The 19,501-nt window shown below is 33.9% G+C and overlaps 2 protein-coding genes across 4 annotated transcripts; one reads left to right on the forward strand and one right to left on the reverse strand.

Moving 5' to 3' along the window:
* Positions 1-1,093: 1,093 nt before the first annotated feature.
* ATCOAE (dephospho-CoA kinase family) lies at positions 1,094-4,942 on the reverse strand. Its single transcript, XM_078312750.1, has 4 exons — positions 4,750-4,942; positions 3,200-3,352; positions 2,598-2,743; positions 1,094-1,744 (listed from the first exon to the last, which is right to left on the reverse strand). The coding sequence occupies exons 2-4, from the start codon at positions 3,305-3,307 to the stop codon at positions 1,306-1,308; spliced, it is 693 nt and encodes a 230-aa protein (XP_078168876.1). The 5' UTR covers positions 3,308-3,352; positions 4,750-4,942; the 3' UTR covers positions 1,094-1,305.
* A 5,132-nt stretch (positions 4,943-10,074) lies between these two features.
* RECQSIM (RECQ helicase SIM) lies at positions 10,075-18,446 on the forward strand. 3 transcript variants are annotated; one of them, XM_078312242.1, is made up of 16 exons: positions 10,075-10,268; positions 10,551-11,256; positions 11,679-11,898; positions 12,326-12,436; positions 12,683-12,872; positions 13,150-13,450; positions 13,759-13,937; positions 14,388-14,444; positions 14,825-14,905; positions 15,102-15,165; positions 15,448-15,547; positions 16,367-16,450; positions 16,592-16,670; positions 17,167-17,232; positions 17,836-17,928; positions 18,049-18,446. In XM_078312242.1, exons 2-16 carry the CDS (start codon positions 10,557-10,559, stop codon positions 18,409-18,411), a joined length of 2,688 nt encoding a protein of 895 aa, XP_078168368.1. In that variant the 5' UTR covers positions 10,075-10,268; positions 10,551-10,556; the 3' UTR covers positions 18,412-18,446. The 3 variants fall into 3 exon arrangements, with proteins under 3 accessions (XP_078168368.1, XP_078168367.1, XP_078168366.1); XM_078312241.1 differs by having other exon boundaries at positions 10,129-10,268; positions 10,542-11,256; XM_078312240.1 differs by lacking the exon at positions 10,075-10,268 and having other exon boundaries at positions 10,312-11,256.
* Positions 18,447-19,501: the final 1,055 nt, after the last annotated feature.

A 19,501-nucleotide genomic window follows, 5' to 3' on the forward strand; every position in this document is an offset into this window, starting at 1 on the left:
CTTTCTCTTTCAATTCTGGTGAGTTTGAGAGGGAGGAGAGAGAAACGAGGTAGTTATAGTGAAAAAAAAATCCCAAACTGCATTCTAATTGTGCGGTTTGAAATTTTTAATTCAAACAGCATAACTAAAAATGCGATTTGAGTATTTTTAAAAAAAATATTGAAAGTTGGATAGAATTGAAATTTTATATTTTAAATTGGATATTAATAAAAATGTCGGCTAAGGAAGTTTCTAAGTGGCCAACTGGCCATCCTGGATGCACAAGTCATAAAACTCAAAATAAAACCTACAAGATGGCATTTAATATGAACTTAATATAATATAAGAGTTGGCAGACATAGTTTAAGCATAAAATGTTAACCAGGAATATTGCACATAGCCTCTCTAATTTTATTTTGTGAAATAGAAAATGAAAATGAAGCCAAAAAAAATAAAAAAAAATACTACAGTGCTAGACATTAGGACCATAATGTTTAGTTTTTTTTTTTAATTAGCAATGTCGGAAGTTTGGATTTTCTAAACCATAATATTTTTTCTATATTCCGATATTTCAAGAATTCGTTCTCCATTGTTGTTGTTTTTTTTCTATAAATAAAAAAAAATCGAAGAAGAAGACAGTGCAGTGCAGATATTTCATTAGTTACAGTTTTACGCACTCAAAAGGTGATCCTAATTCCTAAGTGTTTTCATTGTTTCCTCGTTCAGCAATTTGTAATTGCTTGTTTTATATAATATTTTGATACGTAAATAATGTATTGAGGCATTAAATTTTATCCAAACTAAATATAGTTTGAACAGGTAATATCTACAATTAATTTATGATAAATTACATCACACACTGCCGAGATATTGAAAAAAAAAAATCAAACTAGGATGTCTTGTGTTTTCACTTTTGTGGAGTTGGAAAGATTGGTTACAAAAAAAAAGGAAGCAATTAAGTATTAGATTTGCGCTAGATAAAGATTCGAGCGCAATAAATTCAGAATGAAAAATGAGCTGGCAATATTTGCTTTTTATTTCAATTCGGGGGCGAATCTTGGTCCATGCTCACTTGCGATTCATTTCCAGAATTCAACTTTTTCGAGTTACAGCCTTACAGGAAAAATGAAATCAGACGAACAAATCTTAACACCTCATATTCAATTTTAAATACAATGTTAAGAAATACAATTAACTTCAAATTTTTTCTCAATACTTGACATATGGTTGGTTATTAACATAGGTACAATCACACAAAATGTTCCAATAATTTATTTCCACCTACTACAAATTCAACAGTATCCTTCTCTGGAGAAGTAAATAAGATCAAGATACATTTTTCTTAATAATGATAACCCCTATAACCACAGAAACGAGAACAGATATAAAGCCGTCTCTAGAAAAGACACTTTCCTTGAGACTTAAGGGGCTCTTTACCCGACTAAGCACCTGCTCGAATTGCACCTTTGTCTCTTCAAGCGAACCCGAATTATCTATCACTAAATCGGCCTTTTCCCGTTTTAAATCGAGCGGCATTTGAGCTTCTATGCGGTTCCTTGCTTGTTCCTCTGAAATTCCATCTCGTGCAATTAACCGCTGGATTTGGGTTTCTGGGTCAACCCATACCACTATCACGGGTTTGGTCCAGAGATTCATTTTTGTCTCGAATAGCAAAGGGATGTCTAGTATGATGACTCTGCATCCCTTAAACCATAGTTTGATTACCTCCCACATAAGACTGTTTGAAATATGCGGGGCCAGAAGACTGCATTATTTTAAAGATAGTACAAGTATTTAGGCACAAATCAAGAATAAAATATCTAGGTTCAGCAAATTAGTCTTTTCATTCTACAGGAAAATATAAGCTGAGGTTAACCTGGCTTGAGATTAAAGAAAAACTGAAAGTTCAACCTAGATTAACTAGGAATGACATTAGCACTTCATTGACCAGCGGAGCATAATAATAATAGTCTTGAGTTCCTTTCCTCCAAACGTCATCTCATGTTATCAGGCGTTAGATATGGTGCTATTGAAACCACATCATGACCACAGATTAGATCTGCAGATCCAACTTTTTCTTACATTGCAGAATAGCTAGCAATAATATTATTAATTGGGGTACTTTTCAAAACAGTTTTAACACCTCCACGCATTTCACAGCTCATATGTGCAATAAAGACAGTGAACATGTAGGGGGATCACTGATACTCCAAATAATAATAGGTACTAGCATTATACTTTTATCCTTTATATGTTAAGTTCTTCACTTGTAAGTTTATTTGAGGTAAAATCGTGACAGCAGTAGTTATGTTGAATTAAATTCCTGATAACTAGGCTGAAAGCATATGCATATACCAATGATCCCTTGATGTGCTGAATAAATTCAAAGTCATTGACATAAATAGAGGTCACCAAGGGTTATGACACTGGCCAATCAACCTAGATAACAGTAAACAGGTACCAGTATTTGAAACATTACAGGAATAGGTGCGAACTAATCTACCAAACAGCACAGCAGCATGCAAATGGACTACAGGTATACTTGATCTTCAGCCAATGCCTAAATCATATGCTGACAACTGAGGCAAAAAGATTCAAGGAAAAGATAAATGAAATACCGATTAAGAAGCTGACGCTTTTCTGGATCAGAGAAAACAATCTGGCCAAGACGAGCCCGGTCAATATCTCCACTTTCAAGTAGGATATCATCTCCAAATTCTTTCTTAATCTTCTTCCAACCACCCGTTCCTTTTAGAACCACATTCTACAATTATAAGAAAAATATTACAGACCGATAGCTCAATATTAATCACAATAGTTAATAGAAAACAGGATGTGAAGTACTGCAATTTTGTTTCTTTGGATTTTCTCCTTAGCTTGCTTTGAGTTTGTATCAAAGTTTTTTTTTAAAATCAAGGTAAAACAAGGTGCGGCTATGTTTGTTAAAGGTTAGAAACATAACAGGAAATATATTGGAGGCTAATTAGATTCAACTACATCTTGATTGGGAAGATCAGGGGCGTACTTTAGTGTTTCATGACGATGGTACCACATCAACCTTGCCTGATATTTTTCTATAGTTCAGCCAATTTTATGTCATTTTTTCCAATTTACAAAAATGAGCAACCCAAGTACACAGTATAGCATATATCTGGAAAAAAAATATATATGACAGATAAATTTGAAAAAAGAAATCCCATAGTAAGAGAGAATCACATACACGAGCGACTATGTCAGCATCGACAACGGGAATGCCGTGAGATTTGAAGAGGTTGGAGATGGTGCTCTTCCCGGAGGAAATCCCTCCAGTTAGCCCTACGATCCTCATTAGCTCAGGAAAGAGAGCTTGATTTTGGTTCTTTTAAAAGAGAAACTGAGGCCAACAGCAAAGATAAAGGTACTTTATATATTGGTGTAGTTAAAAGGATTATTAAGTCTACATCATTTTTTTTGGCGTTAGTGTTAGTCGTTTAATTAACATTATAGCACCTATTTTGATATTAGTTCTAAATTATACCAACTTTTAATTATTTGATATTTTGAAGCACAAGCAGTGGCGAAGCTATGAATTCAATCAAGGTAGGCAAGCATAACTATATAAATAGTTGTAACAAAAAAATAACATAAATGAACATCAAAGGTTTCAACTCAGTCAAAAGTTTATAACAAATATTTTTTTATATATCAAAAAGAAAAAGAAAATGGTAAGCAAATGGAACAAGATCTCATACTAAAGGGACTTTAAATTAACCAGAGAAAAAATATTCTTTTCAGCTGGTTTGAATTTTGGATGCAGAAAAAATGCTATGTTTGAGTGACAAAGAAAATTAAGCAGAGAAAAAAATATTACAAATAGTATACCATATTTTTATGATCCAATTTCTTTAATATATTGTTGTAATTAAATCTGCTCCAAATGGAAAACCAATATTCTCCCTGAATGAGTTAAAGGTAGTGATTATTGTAACAGATATTTTATGCAACATTCAAGTCTTATAAAAGGCAAAAAAATATTGGTAAAGAGCAGTACCAGTACAGCCGCCTTACATACTGGCTAGATGATTATTCAATAATCAAAGTATTTACAAGATTAGTACCACTGTACCACCATGACAAAGAATACCATCGAGACATCATAATAAAACATGTTCGCAATAATCAGAAGCTTATTCTATATATTATCATGAGTACGGCTAACGCGCTTCCTCTAGCATATGGGTCGAAATGCTTCCGGTGGAAAGTTGAAATTTCAAAATCCAAAAAGTCGATCTGAACCGTTCATCTTCTTCTCCATATTAATATCTGCTTGGAGACCAAATTTTACATTTTTCTGAAATTTTTTACTATTTATTAAGCCATTTTGAAAATCACTGATCCAACGGTGGCTTACCAAACAGTAAAAATCAGAAGCTACCGTTGGATCAGCGATTTTCAAAATGGCTTAATAAATAGTAAAAAATTTCAGAAAAATGTAAAATTTGGTCTCCAAGCAGATATTAATATGGAGAAGAAGATGAACGGTTCAGATCGACTTTTTGGATTTTGAAATTTCAACTTTCCACCGGAAGCATTTCGGCCCATATGCTAGAGGAAGCATGTTAGCCATACTCATATTATCATATACACTTACCTCTTTTTCAAAAACCCAATAACCCAATAAGTAGACAGTAAATGATAACCAGGAGTCTAAGCAATTCTAAATTTCTAATCATCTGATTCAGACATTCAGTTCTAAGCAAGATTAACACGAAATTTTGGAATTTGATTTACCAGCAGCGGCGGGCTAGACGGCTAGGGTTAGCAGCGGCGGCGCCGGGAACAGGATGACAGGCGGGCTAGGCGGCGGGCACAGGCGGAGGTGGGGCTGGCGGAGCGGAGGCGGCGGTTCTTCTCTTCGAGCAGCGCAGGCGCAGGCGGAGGCGCGGAGCCGGCTTTTTTTACCTTTTCTTTTCCTTCACGCAGGGGTCTTTTCCTTCTCTTTGGAGTCGTTCTTTCTTTTTTTTCTTCTCTGGGCTTCAGTTATTGTGTTTGGGCCTGGAGTAGGCTAAATTAATTATTTGGGATAGGCAAGTTCAGTAAAAAAGCCCGGTCCAAAAAAAAATTCCAGAAATTGGATTGCAATTTCTAACAGTACCTTTTTTCTGAGGAAGAGTTGCCAACAGTAATAACAAATAAATTATAGGTTTTCTACCAAACTGGAGTAATTTAAATCAATAAGGTAATTTGAAAGTTCAAACTAAATCGTAGGAAATTCAATGGTAAACCTAAACTTGAAACATAAATGAGTTTCATCTGGACATTTCAACTATGGTACACTTTCCAGTACTAACACCTTGTTTGGATGGAGAGTACAGGGAGGGAGGGAATGGAAAGGAACAAAAATTTTCCGTTGAATTGTGTTTGGTTGATAAAATTATGTCGGAGGTGAAGGGTACAAGAGGTGAAAGGTTTAACCTTGTATCATGATAATTAATAGAATCTGTTTCCCTCCTAAATTGGAGTGTAACGGATGGAAAGAAATTTTATTACAAATATTTTTAGAAAAAATGACACAAATGCCCAACCCTATATCTTACATATATAATTTTCATACAAGATTTTTTTCCTCAAACCTACAACAGTCACCGAATTTCTCATTAACCTCCTAAATTTTAATCAACCAAACAAGAAATAAGACGGAAAGGAAAGTTAAATTTATTTTCTCTCATTAATCATCCAAACACGAAGAGGTTAAATATGTTAATCTTCCTTTCTATTCCATTCCATTCCCTTCTATTCTTTACCTCCCATTCCTTCCTCTACTCTCCATCCAAACAAGGTGTAAGAGAAGGGAGGATCACACTGAATATGATGCAAAGTAGCGAGAAAACTACCAGCGCCAGATGAGTTGTCAGCCTCGACTTGTGCAGGGAAAAGGCAAGGAGGGAGAACTATGCACAGACAGAGAGGTCGATCAATTGAGGTATGTTGGGAGAAGATGGACGAGAGCGATTATTGATTCGCCTTGCTTTGCGTTGGAGAGCAGAGCGGAACCAAGACTCGTTAGAAGGGCAGAAGAAAGTTTTAGTAAGGTGAGCTTCTGATCGGAATGAGCTCTGATAAAAAAATTCAATGGAGATAAATAGATGGAATAGAGATGAATAGAATAGAGTAATGGAGATGATATAGGAGGGAATTTTCCTGATCAGAGAATCGTAACTAACTAGTAAAATCATTTTAGAATGGGAGAATTTCATATATACCACTTCAAAAACTGTGAAATTACATATTTATCATCTAAATTTTTGTAATTATATATTTACCATCTAAAAATCTAATAACTCACATATTAGCCAATATAACTTTAGTATATATCAAATATACCCAAAACTCAACTTAATTATGTTTAATTTTCTTAAAACTGTAATTAATCAAGGATTAACTTAACACCATCTCTTTCTTTCCTTAGAATCGGTTTCCTTTATACCCACTATAAAGATTAAAAAATATATATTCTAAACTAAGCCAGTAACAAAACACAGATTCTCATACTCAGTTACTACTTTGATAACTAGTTGCGATATCAGCGTAGAATTTAGCACGAGTTGTTTTGATGGAAAAGTTGGAGTGGTTATCTTAACGAGATGAAAAGAGAGTTTCAGCGGAAATGAAAAGGTTATGGCCAAAAAAAGGGAGAGAAATCTATGCACAGAAGAGGAAGGGGCGAAGAAAGAGAAAAGACTAAATAAGTTATTAATTATATTTTATATAATATTAAACTTAATTAATCTCATTTTTTGATTAATTGGGTAAATATGTGAATTATTAGATTTTTAGATAGTAAATACGTAATTACAAAATTTTGGATGGTTAATACGTAATTTCACAGTTTTTCAGTGGCATATATGAAATTCTCCCTTTTAGAAAATATCACAACAGAGAAAGAGAGGAGAAAAATGTAAGATCGATCCTTCACATTTGACACAAAGAAATATTGATTGTGTATGTGAGTGTATCTATCTAAAAAATACACAATTTTTATATATAGAGATCATATTAACGGTTGAGATCGACTATATGAACTTTAAAAATAAACATAAGATATATGGCATGATTAGAGTATGAAAGCAATAAGGTATTTTAACTTTACTCTTACTCATATATGTATGTGTGTGTGTGTCCGACTAATACGTTTATATAAGAACTTCACAACTAAGAGCATCTCCAATCTAGCAATTGAAATTAATTGTTAAATAACGGTTATAAAAAATTTAGCAATTCATCTGCTGCATTGGTGCAATTAAATTAAATTGCTTCCTATGTCCACATCAGCGCATCTTTCTTTTTTATTGAAGAGAGAGCACTAAAGAAAGATTTTGAGCCAATCAATTAGACAGTGTATCATTAAACAACAATTGCTTTTAAAGCTAATTTATTAATTTAGAAACTGTAGTACATCCAAACAATTATATTAGCAATTAACACATCAGAGTAGCAATTCTGAAACAATTACCATTGTAGATGCTCTAAGTTCTTATGAGTCAAATATCAGCTTCCAAAGTTCAAAAAGTCGATCCAAACTGTTCAATACGATATCTTTGTTAATATGTGCTTGGAGACCAAATATTTTTTTTTATAATTATTTTACTATCTTTTAGTTAGGTAGAAAATTATAGGTTTTTTATGGTTCAAAATCTTTTGAATCAATGAATTTTCTATCCATCCAAAAAAAATAGTATAAAAATTACAAAAATATAAAATTTGATTTCCAAACACATTTTAATAATGAAATCATGTTAAACAGTTTGAATCGATTATTTGAATTTTGAAAACTAATATTTGACTTATAAGAACTTAGTAGTGAAGTTCTTATATAAATGAGGAGGGCTCAAATGTCCCATTGCTCCATGCTCCAATCATACTCTAACATCTTTATTTTCAATTTCAAAGTTCAAACAGATGATCAAACCGCTTAACATGATATCCACATTAAAATACGATTGGAGACCAAATTTTATATTTTTTTTTGGAACTTTTACTATTTTTTAAGATAGATACAAAATCATTGTTTTTAGATGGTCTACAATTTTTTAAAAATCACTTATTTTCAAGATAGGTACAAAATCACTGATTTTCAGTAAATTGTGAACCATCTAAGAACAATGATTTTGTATCTATCTTAAAAAATAGTAAAAAAAAAATTCTAAAAAAATGTAAAATTTGGTCTCCAATAATATTTTAATGTGGATATTATGTTGAGTGGTTCAGATCGTCTGTTTGAACTTTGAAATTGAAAATAAAGATGTTGATATGATCGGGGCATGAAGCAATGGGGCATTTGAGCCCTCCTTTGTATAAATTTATTTTCATATAAAAATCATATTGAATAATTCAGATTGATTGTTCAAACTTTAAAATCAAAAATATGTATTATCATAGTCTCATTCATTTTTTTTTTTAATTCTTAACTTTGATTTCTATATTTTAAATGCGTCTCATTGTAGGAATTCGGATTACTCCGGTACCGCTAGAGGTGTCCATGGCACCATTTATCTGTATCCGATAAGACGGGTACGGATAAGATTTTTTGTAAACTTATCGGGTATGAGTATGAGTAAAGATTTTTTTCGTTATCTAAACGAGTAAGAATACAGCTGTACGGGTAAGGCTATTTTAAAATGCTTCCACCTGATCTTTACTATACCCGTTGACACTCCTAGATACCGCACTTTTTATAGCATAAATTTTAAAAACAAACCCTCTATTATTTCGTAGGCATCGAATTTAAAAAACAAATCTCCTATTGTAGCATACATTTGGTTCATATCGTTGTAGTATAAATCTCAAAAACATATCCCTTATTGTTTAATAGGCATTGAATTCCAATTGTTTAGCTAGAGGTTAATATGAGCTTATTGAACTCAATCTGATACCATAGAGATACCGACTCTTGTAGGTATGCAAAGATTGCGAACGAATGAGTTAAAGTTCACCAACATAGTGAAAATATTAGCAAATAATTCGAGAATAATTAGAATATGAGATTGAAGTGAATGAATCAGTGTATTATTTGATTGACTGAATTTTTTAATTATTTGTAAATAATTTGTGAATTTTACGAATGTTTTTCTGATTTTTTTTTTTCAAAACTGAGATCTCCAATTCGAATTCAATAAATAATTTTGAACTATTTGTGAATGGCGAACTTTTTATCCGTCAAACAGAATCATTCATTGCAAAGTATGACTGATATAACATCAGTGTCATTTAATTCTATATAACACCAACTCCAAAATCTATCGAATCGACTTCAAATGGTAAATCCAAATCGTTCAAACCAATTTACTTTATTAGCTGTGTTTATATGCAAATTTATAAATTTTCAAATTTATTTAGTATCAAGTCAAGTGGTCAAATGAGTAACTTTTTAAGTTAATTTTAATACATTCATTTTTAAATATTTGTACTGCTTGATTTGATACTAAAATAATTTAAAAATATAAAAAATTTACATACAAATGCATCGCTCGTAATATAAATTAATTTGAACAGTTTAAATTAATTATTTAAAATTAGTATCACATGATAACAATGTTATACTGTTATACTAGGCGGACTCTTCGTTGCATGGAAAGAGCCGAAATTTTTATTAATAGGAAATATAATAAATAAATATTCAAATTGAAGAACGCTTTTGGATTTTTTCGAGATATAGGGAAAACGCGATGATTAATCACGGCCTCTGGCCGTTATGGTTTATCACGGACAGGATTAGCGATGCTAATCACACATATTAACTTAAAAAAAAAAAAAAAAAAAAATGTCCGTGACTATCAATCACGGCCAAGCATTACTTCATAGGCAATTTCTGTCCGTGATTATCAATCACGGCCAGGATTATTTTTTTTTTTTTTTTTTAGTTAATTAATAAGTACGGTGATTAACATCGCTAATCCTGTCCGTGATAAACCATAACGGCCAGAGGTCGTGATTAATCATCGCGTTTTCCCTATATCTCAAAAAAATCCAAAAGCGTTCTTCAATTTGGATATTTATTTATTATATTTCCTATTAATAAAAATTTCGGATGGAAAGAGACCATACGGAAGCAGATATACACCTCCATTTAATTCATTCGCACAATAACGAAGCTCTTGGATCGACCCAATGTCCCAATCAAATCCCGCCAAAACCCCTTGCTAGAATTTGAAGACGACGTCGACGGGAGGGTTGGGCTCCTCGATTCGCTCTCTCTCTCTCTCTCTATCGATCTCGATTTTCTGATTGTTTGGCGATAGCTTATCTGTTCGGTTAGATTCTTCAAGGAGTTGTTTTTGTTCTTTAGGTTTTGTTCCTATTAGTTACTTTGATTGGTTTGCTTTTCAAATTTCGATCTTCAGCTCTCGAATTAGCATTCGTTTGGGTTTACATAGTCTCGTTTTAACCTTATGTTTTGACTAACATAAATAATGAACAAATTAAAAATAATTGAGAACAAAAATTGCTAACATGTTATGGAAATAATAATTACTTTCGTGTTTTTGTTTTTTAGTTTACATTAAAACCAAATAAATTCTTATCAGATGCAACAGGGAGCAATGGGGCATGATATGTGTACTGATCAGACCCTAGCTGAGTTTCTGGAGATGGGTTTTGAATTCAACCAAGTCACAAAGGCTATTGAATCTGTGGGTCCACACCGGGACAATGTACTAGAGCTGTTGTTAAATCCTTCCCGTGACATTCTCAAACAAAGCCAAAATAGGTCAGCATCCAGCATGAAGCAGCCAAGCATCAATGATCATATTTTGAGAGTTGGTGGTAGAAAGAGAAAATTTTGTAGTACAAGTGTTGGTGACATTGCCTCAGAGAAAGCAACCACTGCACAAACAGAGCTGCAATGCTGTGAACATGATAATGAACAACCTAGCTTCCAGATTTCCAATTCTGATGATAGTGGGAAGAAACCTTGTGGTCCTTGTAGAAGTTTCTTGGAGGGAGTATCCATTTCACAGGAAGCATCAAAAAGTTTTGAAAACATAGACAACAAACTAAAGAACCATATATCCAATCTCGGTGGCTGTGAGAAGAAACCTGGCATTAGTTCAAATATATGTGGAAACACCGCAGAAAAAGAACCCCTTGCAGAAGAAGCATCATATAATTGCAAAATAGAAAGAATGGAAGCCATTATGCAAAAACATTTTGGGTTTAGTTCATTGAAAGGTTTCCAGAAGGAAGCTCTGGACACATGGTCAAGTAATAAAGACTGCCTTGTTCTTGCAGCAACTGGATCTGGTACATATCTTTTTCTTCATTTGAGGGTATTTTATTTTTTTTTTTCATTTTCTCTTTAGGCCAGGAATTTACCTTAATAGCTTTCATGTCTAGTTAAAACATAATTTTACATTTATGAACATAACAAAAGTGATGCAGGACATCACCTTCATCATTACTTTCCTTTTGCCTCAACTGACCCTGAATTGGTGCAATTAACCCCAGTTCCTCAGTTCTACCAATTTTGCATCAATGAGCCATTATTCTGCAATTAAGAATGAAAAGTCCATAAAAAAAGATAAATACGATAAATTATTTTGGTCAAACTGCTAGATGTATTATACTGTCTGTTTTATGCTGGTAAATACTGAGTTTTTTTTTAGTCTATATATATGGAAAGGTCTTACAGTACATTAAATATATATTTTTTTTTATTTATGCAGGGAAATCTCTATGCTTCCAGATACCAGCACTGTTGACTAACAAGGTTGTGGTTGTAATTTCCCCTTTGATAAGCTTGATGCATGATCAGTGTTTAAAGTTGGCTAGACACGGTATCACAGCTTGTTTCCTTGGATCGGGTCAACCTGATACTCAAGTTGAGAAGAAGGCCATGCAAGGTGCATACAAGATTGTTTATGTTTGTCCTGAAACAGTTTTAAGGTACATAATTTGATCCAAGATATAATGCCAGTACTGTTCCAGATAAAAGTTCTGTCGTCCAATTAAATTCTAATCAAGCTTGATTACAAGTGAATGAACCTTTGAGTGTGGAATTAGTCCACAATTTCATGTCTCATTGAATCTGGATATACAATGATGCCTCAGGTTAACAATTTGATTTCAATTACCCAATGTTGCTTAAATCTACTCTTTGTTTGGCAAGAAGTCTCTAGTAAAGCAATTAAGCACACAATCAATGATAAATGAAAAATTGAAAGAAAAGAGGTGGTCGACGAAAATTCTCTTTCCTATTTGTAGCTTATCACTGGCACAGCACTGAGGTTTGATAGGTACTGCTATTGATAAGAAAATAAATATAAGTCACTTTTGCTCAACTATTGGGTGTATAAATAAATATTTCATGTAGGCTTATGGATCCTCTTAAGAAGCTTGCTGAAACTACAGGAATTGCCCTTTTTGCCATTGATGAAGCTCACTGTGTATCCAAATGGGGTCATGATTTCAGACCAGCTTATAGGTATGCTCCTTTGCTTGACCCACAACAGATAATATCTTACAGTGTATGTCCATGCATAAACATTCTGGGTAGAATGATGTTATTGTAATTTTTACTTTTTCTTTGTTCTTTTTTGTAAACATTGTAAACCTGCAAATATACTAATGATGCTTTAATTACTTTAATTAATTTCTTTTTTTATGTCAATATTTTACTTTATTTTGTTCATCTTTGTTTAGTTATATAATAGCTAATTCATGTTAACAGGAGGTTGTCTATACTAAGGAAAAATTTCAACACATCTAGTCTAAGTTTTTTGGAGTTTGACATTCCTATCATGGCATTAACCGCCACGGCTACAATTCCAGTCCGAGAAGATATCCTCAAGTCATTGAAAATGCCTTGCAATTCCAAGCTTATATTGACTTCCTTTTTTCGGCCAAATCTTCGATTTTTGGTGAGTTTTGGTTAATATTTTTTCCCTCTGCTCATGGGTTAGTATGGCTAAAAATTTACTTACCAGATTTCAGCAACATTGTAGTTCAGTTTAATGGTGAGGATTGACATAACATTGCAATTCTGGAGTTGATTGGGGTCGATTGAGGTTAAATTAAGGATTGATTTGCTTAATTGATGATAGAATGAGGCTTTCTTGAGTTATATTAGGTTTGAGACTTTGTCAACTGATACTACGTTATCTTCTTAGCCTTGCATTTAACTACTGCTTATCTTAGGTGAAACACAGCCGCACCAACGCCTCATCATACAAAACTGATTTTGCCAAACTGATAGAGACATACACCACTTCAAGATATGTAGCTAAAAGAAGTTCTGAAAATTACAAAACTTCCATAGCTAATTCTGAGAGCTCTGAGTCTGAGACTTTGTATGAGGGTGAATCCTCTGATGATGAAGAACAATGTTCACTAGGAGAAAATAGTGCTAGTCAGAATAGTTCTGACAAAACTTCAGCAGCTGAGAAAAATAACCCAGAAGATGAGCTGGATCTACATGTTGATGTCGATGACTTTGATGGTACCATATTTAAAGTGCTCTTGGTTTTGGCCATAACTTGATGTACCATTAAAACCTCAGTTATAACCATAAAAAAATAGATAGATGGCTTCTTGATAATATTAATGGTTCTCAACCGGTATGAGTAAGATACTGCACAGTATATGATGGTTCTATAAATTGGTCTCTTGTCTTGAGTCTGCTATCCATTACATGCCGCACCACTAACATGGGTGATACTGGAAGTCCACAACTGTACTGTTTTTTGTCTTTAACCAACCATGCCTTAGTTTCTCTGATCTAAATTCTGATGGTTATTCTTATTGTAGTTTCATGTGGGGAGTTTCTTGACATACCTCCCTTAGGAAGAGTCTCAGAAGCAGCTAGTTGTTCAATCAATTTAGAGGTGGGCCCTACTATTATATATGTACCCACGAGAAAGGAGACAGTTAAGTTGGCTGAATTTCTTTCTCGGTCAGGTGTCAGAGCTGCAGCATATAATGCAAAGGTATATTATCTCTGGGGAAAAGAACAACTATTTGTGAGCAAGCTTGTGTGCTTGATGGTACCAATTTCCAGAGCGACTATATCCGACTTCTTATAGTTGTTGAATGATTAATATTTTGGTTAAATTTGATACGGTCTTTGGTTAAGATTGATGTATTCGTTGAATCACTATACCTAACTTCTTATAGTCTTCCATTATTCTTCTTGCACATGGCAATTTATGAGCTATGAGGTTATGCCCTTGTACTGGTATCTACCTGCTATAATTTTGAGTAACAAGACAATTTTTAATCATTGTCTATTAATATGTGAGGCCCGCCATTTTGTGGTGCTATACTCTTTGGTGACAACTACTATGTATCGTTAGGGGTCCCATACTTTGTGCTGGCAACACTAGTTTTCTGGTGTTGGACCATTTTGTGATAGCTATGGCTGTTTATCTATTCTGCAGTTGCCAAAAGCACATCTAAGGCGTGCTCACCAAGAATTTCACCATGATGAATTACAGGTGAGTTGTGCTTTTTTGGTGGATGAATATAGATATTCCTAAACCATAAATGAGTTTTGAATGCTGAACTTGGAGGAATGAAAAAGTAACAAAGTCCTTTTCTAACCTTGATTTCATGTTGTCTGGTTTTTTGAGGAAACAATGTATATTTCTTTGTGTGGCTTGTATCACTATTTTGCTGCATTTGCAAACAAAACTTGGGGTGCTATCCATAAATTCAGTGACATTTTAGGTGCAATGTATAAAACACCAAAGTTATTCTTTTTCATTTTGTTTTATATTTAATATTTTATGATTTAAAAATGAGGTGATGTCTATCAATTTGTGTATTGCCAGATTCCCAGTTAAGATATTTAACCGGAGTGTGGTTGTGCTTTTAGGTTGTGGTGGCAACAATAGCATTTGGTATGGGCATTGACAAGTCAAATGTTAGAAGAATCATTCACTATGGTTGGCCTCAGGTGTACATTTGCTCCTTTTTGCATCACAATGCTTACATGTTATTTTCATATCTTGGGGTTGTGGATCCATAGAATTTATTCTGTAAGGAAAATTTATTAGAATTAGTGCAGTGGTACACTATAACAGGGCAATGCTCAGCTGCGACATTTTATATTGTTTGAGAATTTGTTGCTCTGTGATTTTGTTTTAATTTAGAGCTTAGAGGCATATTACCAAGAAGCAGGTCGCGCCGGGAGAGACGGCAAATTGTCAGATTGTAGTCAGTAAATTCTGTCTACCATATTTTTTTATTCCTTTTTTCTATGATTAAGGTTTTTCTTGCAAACAACTGCTTTCAAAGAATTAATATTAGTTGCAATACCATTCAACACTCTTTTATGTTGTTTCTAAATTGAATATGGAGCAATTCAACAATGATTCAGTAGAGGTTGTATTCTCCATCACTTGATGGTCATTTTTACCTTTTTCTAATCGAGTCTTTTTTATTTGAGGAAATCTATAAAAAAAATCTTTCCTTTTTAATTTTTTTTTTTTTTTGCAGCTTTATTTGTCAACTTATTGAGAGCACCTACACTTCTCCCCAGCAAAAGAAGTGAAGAGCAGACGAGGCTAGCATATAGGATGCTGTCTGACTGCTACCGGTATGTTTCAAAATTGCAAGTGAGCCCAATTTAAACCCAATTGAGCCCTGAATTCTGAACTTCAATTAAATTATCCTAACTAAGCCTAGCCCAATTTGACTCATATTATCTGTGTCTGTAGTCAAGGGGATAGTGTTCAATCAAGGCATAATTTAGCCCACTTTTTGTTTCACGGCTTTAATATGTGTAATTACCATATTTGGATTGGATTATTCTCATATGAAAGCATATAAACCTCTACTTAACCTCAATTGTACAATTAGACACTGAACAATCAAGATATCACCCAGAGAAAAAAAAGAAAAAGAAATAAACACTGAATAAGCAAAGAAAATGTAGCAAGTACTGCTTCAAGATGGAACAAATATAAGGGCGCTTTCTTCCTTGAAAGTAATTATCTCCACCAGTAGCAATTTAATATATAATGCAAGTCTGGCTAGTACATTGAACATTCGGGTTACAAGTTCGACTGATACAGTAGCAGAATGATATGGCAAATGTTTCTGATGACAAATACAGCCCAAAAATGTGTTTTTTTCAACTATTTTGCAACTATGGGCCAACTTAATCAAGTTGCTTCTATTAAGGTTCTATTTTTCACTTGGTACTTGATAAAACTCAATTGGTCAGTTAACAACCTTGATTAAGCAGTTCTGCCACAATTGAGCTCAATTTGACCACTGTTTGCTTTCAGGCCACCAAACAAACAATTTTTATGAAGAAAAGAAGTAAAATTTCAAGTTTACAATTATGGTATCAAGGTATAACCTGGCAAACTTTTCTTGTTGAGATACATGTATGTTAATTGTTGATTTGCAGTTATGGAATGAACACAGCTACATGTCGAGCCAAAATACTAGTGAAGTATTTTGGAGAGGAGTTTGGTCCCAACAAATGTAACATGTATTTTTCCTCTTTTTGTCCTTGCTCTGTTCATGTATGATCTTTTGATGTTAAAAAGGGTACACAATAAACTTGTGAATGTTTATATCATTCTGTAAAATTCTCTCTCCTTCTGTAAAATTCTTTCTCCCTATTGCATAGGTGTGATGTTTGTGAAAAGGGACCTCCAAAAATGCTAAATCTCACAGAAGAGGTGCTTGCTTTCCTGCAAGAACTAAAGGTTAATGATTATATTTTGATCTCTTATACCATCTATTTTGCTTTTCCAATTTTAAATGCACTTTTTCTAGGCTTTTATTGGGAAAGCTAGATCAAGTTTTATTTTCCTCAAATACACTTTCCTGGGAATGAATTACTGTATGACTATACCAGATCAAGACTTGGCCTATCTGTTGTATAGTCTTCTTAAGAGAAAACAGCAATGAACAGAGCTGTTAACAATAACAACACAGAAAGCTCTATTTCTTTTCCTTTTTTAAAAAACAGAATTAGGAGGAACTTGATGCCCAGCATTAAGTCACAAACCCTGCCTAAAACCTCAGGCACACACCAAGAGAGGCTCAAACAAATAGAAATTTATTCATTATTTGATTATGGTATTTGAAAAGAAAGTGTATTTTAGTTTAAACAAATAGAAATTTATTCATTATTTGATTATGGTATTTGAAAAGAAAGTGTATTTGAGGTTATATGTGATATATAAACTATTTTGTCAGGGTAACATGGGGGACAATTTTCAGAGCCCAGACTTTAAGATGGTTGTCAGCCAACTCAGAGAGAAGGTTTGTAGCTTTAACCTTTGACACTAAAAAAACTAGTGTTTGAGAAAATGTAAACTATTCTTTTATTTTCAGTATCCCTTACAGGCTGGTAGGTTCTTTTAGTGAGATCCGGTCATGTTTGAGAAAATGTAAATTGTTCTTTGAAATATCCTTGACTGATGTATTCCATGGGCTGAGTTTTGAGTTATGTCTGGTCAGGTTGGGTTGACAAAACATTTTGAGTGGAAAGTTCCATCCAACCAATCATCTTATTCTAAGCTATATACTGCAAATATAAAAATTTCCTATCGACATCCATGACCAGGAAAATTAATGATACCTTGCTCGAGTTGGATTTAGAAATGTATATGCAGTGAATTCTATCAAATTTAGTTGAATTAAATTGTGCCTGTTTAGTGTTATTGTGAGGTATAGTAGGGTTGAGTTGGGGATCGATTGAACATTTCGCTGTGCCATACCAGCACTGAACCTCTCAGGCAAGTACCTGTATTTTGTGGTTAGAATTAGCTCCGAGACAATCTATTGAGGGTTTAAAAAAATAATACTAGCTTTTGCCTCATTTTACTCCGTGAGAATGTATATTAATCTGTGCCTCTTTCTCAGTACCAAAAGTTCACGACGAGGGACAAAATATGGTGGCAAGGTCTTGCACGAATATTAGAGCAGAAAGGGTACATTCGGGAAGGAGATCCATTTGTAAGCCAGTTAATTAATCTCTTGGATTATTAATTGATAATTTTTTTACACATAATATCTATCTCAATATCTTATCCTAAAAACGTTCCAGTGGTAGAACTAATTCACAACTTTTTCCAGACTCGGGTTTTAATGCGCTGTCCAGAAATAACGAATGCCGGCTTGAGGTTCCTTCAAACAACTGATACAGACAGCCAAGACCAGACCCTTTGCTCATATCCCGAGGCAGACATGCTTGTGTGTGGTACCAGTCATCCGAAGCCATATTCCACGTTTTCAGAGTGGGGCCGAGGCTGGGCTGACCCAGAGGTGAGGCGCCAGAGGCTGCTTGACATTCGAAAAGGCAAAAATCAGAATGAAAGTGGAAAACGAACACGAAAGAGGAAGCGGAATCAGAAACAAAGTTTTTGGAATCGCCGTCATCACAACAAGAGCACAGTACGAGGGAGGCTAGCTGAAAAGCTCACCAAGAGTAAGAGATGAAGGATGAACTTAAATTGTTTCTCAACATCAGAAAAGGCGAGAATGAGAATCGTAATGGAAAATGTACACGAAAGAGAACAGATTCAGTATTAAAATTTTGGGATTGCTGCCACCACGTCACTAGGAAGGAGGCTAGCTGAAGAGCTTACCAAGTAAAAGAGATGAAGTATGAGCTAAAATCATGTTCACCTTTTCTTTTTTTTCTCGAATGAGATCAAGCTTGTTAAATATATTTTTTTTCTTGTTACGCTTGTTCGACTAACACGAGTTCAGGTCACATAAATGCTGACATGTCCTTGATATTATTTCTAGAGACCGATTTTTATTTTTTCAGTATTAATACCAACGTCTAATTTGACAACTACAAATCTAAACATAGGCTCTATAGAGAAAAAACTAAGGTGAAGGTTATTCGACATGTCAGCATTTCGGAAACTGTACTTTTCCGGTAGCATCAAGTTGTGTTCATGACAAAGGAATATCTTAGTGCATCCAGTGAACGAAAAACGTAATGTGATATGACTATCACATTGGGGTTGTTCGACAACAAGGTATTAAGCTTCCTTAAGGTTTAATCTGCTTTCTTAACTGCTTAATTTTACTGAACACCAATTTCTTAATGTGGATTAAGATTATTTCCTTTAGTCTCATTTTGTTCGGATCTTAATCATCTCTTCGGATCTTAAAGCATCTCTACTCCTTTTAGCTTTCTTAACTTTCACTTCCAAATTAAAATAACCAAACATCAGTTCCTTAGCACTCCTTGAGTTCTTAATCCCTTGTTGCCGATCAACCTTGTTATGATTTGGTCACAATACTGACAAAATTTTTTTTTTTTTTGTAATGTGACTAAAATGTTGGACAGTCTCATCACTTGTCTTGACTAAATGTGACATGATCAAACTTGAATTTGATAAAAAAAAATATATATTGCAAGATTAATTAAATCCAAAGAAACAATTTGAAAAAAATTGATCACGTGACGTGACTTAATCATTGCACTTGTCAATTTCGATTGGAGAAAGATATCGTGCGACACGTGAGTAACATCACATGACCAACACATCCCATGGCTTTGTGACGTGCCATG

This window comes from Carex rostrata, chromosome 12, assembly GCF_964058835.1.
Source record: "Carex rostrata chromosome 12, lpCarRost1.2, whole genome shotgun sequence".
In the NCBI taxonomy this organism is placed as follows: domain Eukaryota; kingdom Viridiplantae; phylum Streptophyta; class Magnoliopsida; order Poales; family Cyperaceae; genus Carex; species Carex rostrata.

Excerpts from the sequence above, each read along its gene's own strand:
- ATCOAE (XM_078312750.1), bottom strand. The coding sequence starts at position 3,307 with ATGAGGATCGTAGGGCTAACTGGAGGGATTTCCTCCGGGAAGAGCACC. Across the intron at positions 2,744-3,199 it reads ATGCTGACATAGTCGCTCGT|AATGTGGTTCTAAAAGGAAC; the intron begins GTATGTGATTCT and ends TTATAATTGTAG. Across the intron at positions 1,745-2,597 it reads AAGCGTCAGCTTCTTAATCG|TCTTCTGGCCCCGCATATTT; the intron begins GTATTTCATTTA and ends AAAATAATGCAG.
- RECQSIM (XM_078312241.1), top strand. The coding sequence starts at position 10,542 with ATGCAACAGGGAGCAATGGGGCATGATATGTGTACTGATCAGACCCTA. Across the intron at positions 14,906-15,101 it reads TTCACTATGGTTGGCCTCAG|AGCTTAGAGGCATATTACCA; the intron begins GTGTACATTTGC and ends GTTTTAATTTAG. Across the intron at positions 16,671-17,166 it reads CTTTCCTGCAAGAACTAAAG|GGTAACATGGGGGACAATTT; the intron begins GTTAATGATTAT and ends CTATTTTGTCAG.